The following is a 5468-nucleotide window of genomic DNA, read 5'->3' on the forward strand; positions in this document are numbered from 1 at the left end:
GCCGCCTAGTGCATCCTTCAAATTATGGGCCTGAGGAGGGTCCATCATAAACAAAAGAAAAAATAAATAAACTTGCTCTTCACAAGTTTTTCTCTCTTGTTTAGGAGTGTGAAACACTTGAATGATGGTTTTTCCATGAGATAAACTACCCAATTGTTGCAGAGTTGAAACTTAGTAGCCTTGCTAAGGCTGCGCGGCGGGGAAGAAAATTCAAAGGGGGCTGGGTGGGCTCATAACACGATGCTGAGAGTGACGTCCGTGCAATGTTGCAACTTGCAAGCCCGCTTTGGCGGCCTCACAAATGAATATGACAAAACGATAACTGTAATCGCTTACTCTTGCTCATTGTACACAAATTTCTCCAAACTCCAGAGGCAAGAAAATGGAGAAATCCACGGGAAATCAATACAAGACAACACATGCATATTCCATAAATGGGAGAGGATATACACAATAATCACATGAGACTATATCAAAGCCATAACTGGGGCTGGAGTCAAAGAACCATACCCGCACACACACACATATCCAAATACATAAAACAAGAAGGGCGTCAGCAGGATATGAGGAAGTGGGTATGGCGGTGTAATGGGCCTTAGATCGAACGGCTGCCCGCTTCTTGATTTATGCGTTCCGCCCCCACACATTCAAGCTTATGACCTCGCCCCTTTCATGAGGGCCCACATTGGGGGGCGGCCGCGCCTAAGCGTAATGTCATACAGGCTCTACTTGCCCAATGAAGCCTGTTCGTTAAACGCGCTTTTGACTGGTTCGCTTTCAGCAGCCTATATTACGTTCCTTTATTGGACGCAAAGGCACACCTCTTCTTACATAGAGCTTGCGTTCTCTGTTGAGTACCTGTGGTGTTTGGAAGCACTTCTCTCTCTCTCTCTCTCTCTCTCTCTCTCTCTCTCTCAAGCGCGCGCGCACACACACTCCTCTCACAAGCTGCTACATCCCGGCCACCTCTTCTGATTGTTCCTGCTAATCATTCATTCATGAAGTCTTTACTCCTGTTCCTTGTCGTGATCTTGAGCTCGCAATTGGCACTGCAAGCTTTGGCGTATAGTAATGATTGGAATGCAAGTAATTGCAACGAGCTTCTGAGCAGCTTGGACATCCCGGCGGACATAGAGGTGCCGTCCGGACAGAAGCTACAAGTGGCGTACTACGCAGACGGGCTGCAGCACTACTCCTTCAACGGCTCCGACTGGTTGCTCTTCAACGCTACGGCGGACCTCTACCCGCTTGAAGGCAACAGAAGCAGAAGTGGATCGCAGGTGGTGGGCGGGCGCAAGCTGGGCGGCGGCCACGTCGCGGCAAAGAAGTCGGTGAAGAAGGTTGTTGCAGGGCAGCACTTCTTTTTGGCGCACCCGGACGCAGCCGGAGGGCAGCCCTCGTGGGAGACGTACCTGCCCACCTCCAGCCTCGTCACTGCCCGCTCTCTGCAGGCCGTCACCGTCGACCCCGACAGCATCACCTGGAACCTCTTCGAGGCCACCTCCCATAGCGGCAACAAGTAAGCTCTCGTCACTTTTAATCAAGACTACAATTTAAATCCTAACATATCAAAATGGGAAAAACCACCACTGTGGAAGCTCTATATAAGCCCACATGGTCTAGACTTGATATCAGCTTCACGCAGTTGGTGTGAATCTATAGATTCTGTCCTCATTGTGACCCAAGTTGTCAATGTCCCTCAGCTACGGGGTGAGCATAATGGGATCTACGGTCCACATCACCCCACCCTATTATATCTACGATCAAGAGTCGGGGATAACCTCGAATCTTGATCTTGATTTTCTAAAAAACCTCGATTTGCAGGCACAACCCTCCGGATTCAAATGGGGCATCCCAAGCTTCCAAGCACAACGCTCTACCTTACGCTCATATGCGATTTGTGAAATATAAGCAAATCAAGGTCATCTATAATGTGAACCCAACATCGCCGGTGGCACGAACGAATCTCAACCTAGAAGTAATCTGAGCTGCTCGAGATTAGATTACTTGAAGCCTAGCTCATTGTTACCTTTCATCTTGTCTCCGCTCCAAGCATAAAGCCTAGTTCAAAAAGTTATTAAAAAATTCTCGAAATTTAAAGCTAATGATGACTTTGGAAGGAAGGAAGGGAAAACATGAAAATAAAATGCTATGGATGTCCATGGGCAAGCCCCAAAAGTAGGGTTGCATGAGTGGGTTTGCTAGTCTAATAGCAAAGGGGCTTCCAAACCTCACTTAGAAGTAACATCGTTCTTCAATCTTTCAAAACCAATAAAGGTGCATAGTGACCTTGGTACTTATCTCAAAATTATGATGATCATGTGCAGGGACTTGCTTGGCGCCGTCACATACTTACAACGACTTGCATCCAAAGGTGGCCTACCTCCTTCCACCACAACTGGTGCTAAATTTGGGGATGTGCATGTCACCCCGTACTCCATTATATATGTCTTCTACATCAAGGCTGACTAATTCACCCAAGAGTCCAAAGTTGTGATATTCTCCATTCTCTTGTGTAAAGGCATCTTCCCAAGCCACTACTTCACATTGTTTATTTACCAACTTTTTCTATGTCTATTCACTATCTGTAGTAGTCATGTAACCTAATTAGATACTTTGCGCATTATTAATTATATCATGCCATTGGCACCATGACTCTTGTATTCAAAATTGAAATTTAAGCAATGGCAATGTTTCAACCTTTAATATAAATGAACAACATTAGACATAAGCAATGAAGTATTTTGAATCACTTTAACAAAATGCCATTGTAGTTGCTTCTTGTTGGTCCAAGAAAAAGAATCTAAACCAAGTGAGATACAAAACCCAACTATCGATTCCCTTGAATCATTGTTATCTCCAGCCCAATTTGAACAGCACCAACCCATCAATGTATCACGCTTGTTGCATGTGATGGTGCATGTGATGGTGCATGTGAGAGTACCCTTGATGTACGTAAGTACCCGTATCCCTTGCTTCCATTGACCACTCTCACGTGGCCTATTAGAGAATCTATTCATCACACCAACTGTAAAGCTCATATAAAGTCTAATGTTTATGAGAAGCATTAAACTCCCCACCACACGCTTCTTGTACTTCTTGTTGTCTATAAGTGGTGAAGCATCCTCAACAAAAAGCTTCATGTTCACCTCCAAAATCATGAATATGGGCTTAAAGCTAGTCATCTCAAATGCTTTAAGATTTAACCAGGCATACTCTTGCTATATGAAATGAAGATCTTAGGTAGATCCTACCAAACTATAATCCCAAACATAAATGCATAAGTCTAACCCAAGTTTGTTGTTTGATGGCATCTCCCTTATTTGTTGGATTATGTCTTCATTCACCTGTGTGATGTCTAAGCCATCTACATACAAGGCAACTAAAACATGTTCTCCATGCCTCTTTAGAACATACAAGCTAGCAATCTCTTTAAAATATTTGTTTATCCTATGATACCATACCTATGATATTTGTTTATCCTATGATACCATGCCCTTGGGGCTTGTCAATACAATGCCTTCTTAAGTGTGCATAACTTGTTTTTTGATCAGGGCATATCAAATCTTGGCAGTTGTGCTACATACACCTCTTCCTTGACATGTCCATTTAGAAACGTTGATTTGGCATTCATATGAGAAATTGGTGGATTGTTGTGAGCATCCAAGGCAAGTACCATGAGGAAATTTGTCATGCTTGTTGTAAAGCAAGGACTTTAGCATAATTACGGCCTACAACTTATGAGAAACCCTATGCAACCCACCTAGCCTTATATTGTTAAGTGAGCCATCAACTTTTTATCCACCAATCCAAACCGATTTGGTACCAATTACTTTTGGCTTTAATGGCCCACCCATAAGATTGCAAGTGTTTTTCTTCATGATGTTGTTTTACTTTGACTTCATTGAGCCTCTTTTCACTTTACTTTATCTCAAGGCCTTTATGAAGATGTCAGCGACCTGATCATGTGTGCTGACATAGGCCGAGCCGATGTCGCATGCCAAGACTCTCTCCCTGATGAAGTGGTAATGTACCTCAATGTGTTTCATCCACGCATGGAAAACTGGGTTTCTGGCCAACTGTGTACTACTAAGATTATCACAATATATGACAACCTTTCTCTCCACATGCAACCCCAAATCAGCCAAGTAGCTTGCGTAACCAAGCTACCTCACACGTTGCCACTGTAGCTCCTCTATAATCTGCCTCTGAACTCGATAAGGAAACTGTGAACTGCTTCTTACTGCTCCATGTCACAGCAACACTCCCCAATGAAAACATAAATCCACTGGTAGATCTTCTATCAGAGATGCTACCTGCCCAATCTGCACATGTGTACCCATATAGCTCCAATGATACACCTGCTGCATAAAACAATGCATAATCAATAGTGGCCCTCAAATACCAAAGTGTGAGTCATGCACTGTCAAGATGTGGTTTATGTAGAACCTACACAAACTGGCTCTCTAAGCCAACAGTGTAAGTCAAATCTGACCTGCTGTTCATAACATAGATCAAACTCCCCACAATCTTCCTGTGCATAGTGGGATCCTGGAACACATAACCTACATCCACACTAAGCTTGCCATTTTGATCTAATGGCACCGATATTGACTTAGAATGAGCCATTCCATACTTGGACAGCATGTCTAATACATACTATCTCTGTATAACAACCTAATACCATCAGGTGTGCGAATGACCTCAATTCCCAAAAAGTAGTGCAAATCTCCTAAATCCTTCATCTCAAACTTCCTTTTGAGAAGACTTTTCACATGCTCAATTTCATCCAAGTCACACCCAACAATAAGATCATCTACATATATGGTGATGATCACAATACCCTTATCACTCTTGCGCACATACAAAGAGTGATCTGCATCTGCCATATAAAAACCAATAGTGAAGCAATCTTGTCATGCCATGCTCCTGGTGCTTACTTCAGCCCATACAAGGCCTTACGAAGCTTGCGTACATACTCTAAGTGACTTGTATCCTCAAAACCAGGTGACTGATGCATATGCACTTCTTTTTGCAAGTCACCATGCAAGAACACATTTTTTACATCTATCTAATGTACAAACCAACCTTTAGTAGCTGTATATTCATGTTCTTTGCATTGCACTATGCATTGATCATCCTGGAAGGAAACATCACAACCTTAAATGTAAACATTAAAACCAACAAGAGATTCTTTATGATAATTGGAATGTATACTACATCACCAATTTGGAGAGGAGAGCCATTAATGCATAAGAGCATCACCTAGTCTATGCATTTCATAGTATGAAGCATTATCGGTGCATGTAACTTGTTTTCCACTTGGAGCATTAGGAAGAGAAACAAACAAATCTCAATGAGATGTGATATGGCGTAATACGTCACTATAGTACCATGGGGCATGTTTGTAGCACCATAGCATGCATATTTACCATCATATGAGCACATAAGAAATGAACAAGCATCAT

The 5468-nt window shown here is 42.9% G+C and overlaps 1 protein-coding gene across 1 annotated transcript; it reads left to right on the forward strand.

Moving 5' to 3' along the window:
• Positions 1 to 837: 837 nt before the first annotated feature.
• Positions 838 to 2633, forward strand: LOC147628764 (uncharacterized). The gene is made up of 2 exons (XM_086814243.1): positions 838 to 1519; positions 2328 to 2633. The coding sequence occupies exons 1-2, from the start codon at positions 999 to 1001 to the stop codon at positions 2470 to 2472; spliced, it is 666 nt and encodes a 221-aa protein (XP_086670369.1). The 5' UTR covers positions 838 to 998; the 3' UTR covers positions 2473 to 2633.
• Positions 2634 to 5468: the final 2835 nt, after the last annotated feature.

This window comes from Cibotium barometz, chromosome 19, assembly GCF_041138505.1.
Source record: "Cibotium barometz isolate CiBa-2024 chromosome 19, ASM4113850v1, whole genome shotgun sequence".
In the NCBI taxonomy this organism is placed as follows: domain Eukaryota; kingdom Viridiplantae; phylum Streptophyta; class Polypodiopsida; order Cyatheales; family Cibotiaceae; genus Cibotium; species Cibotium barometz.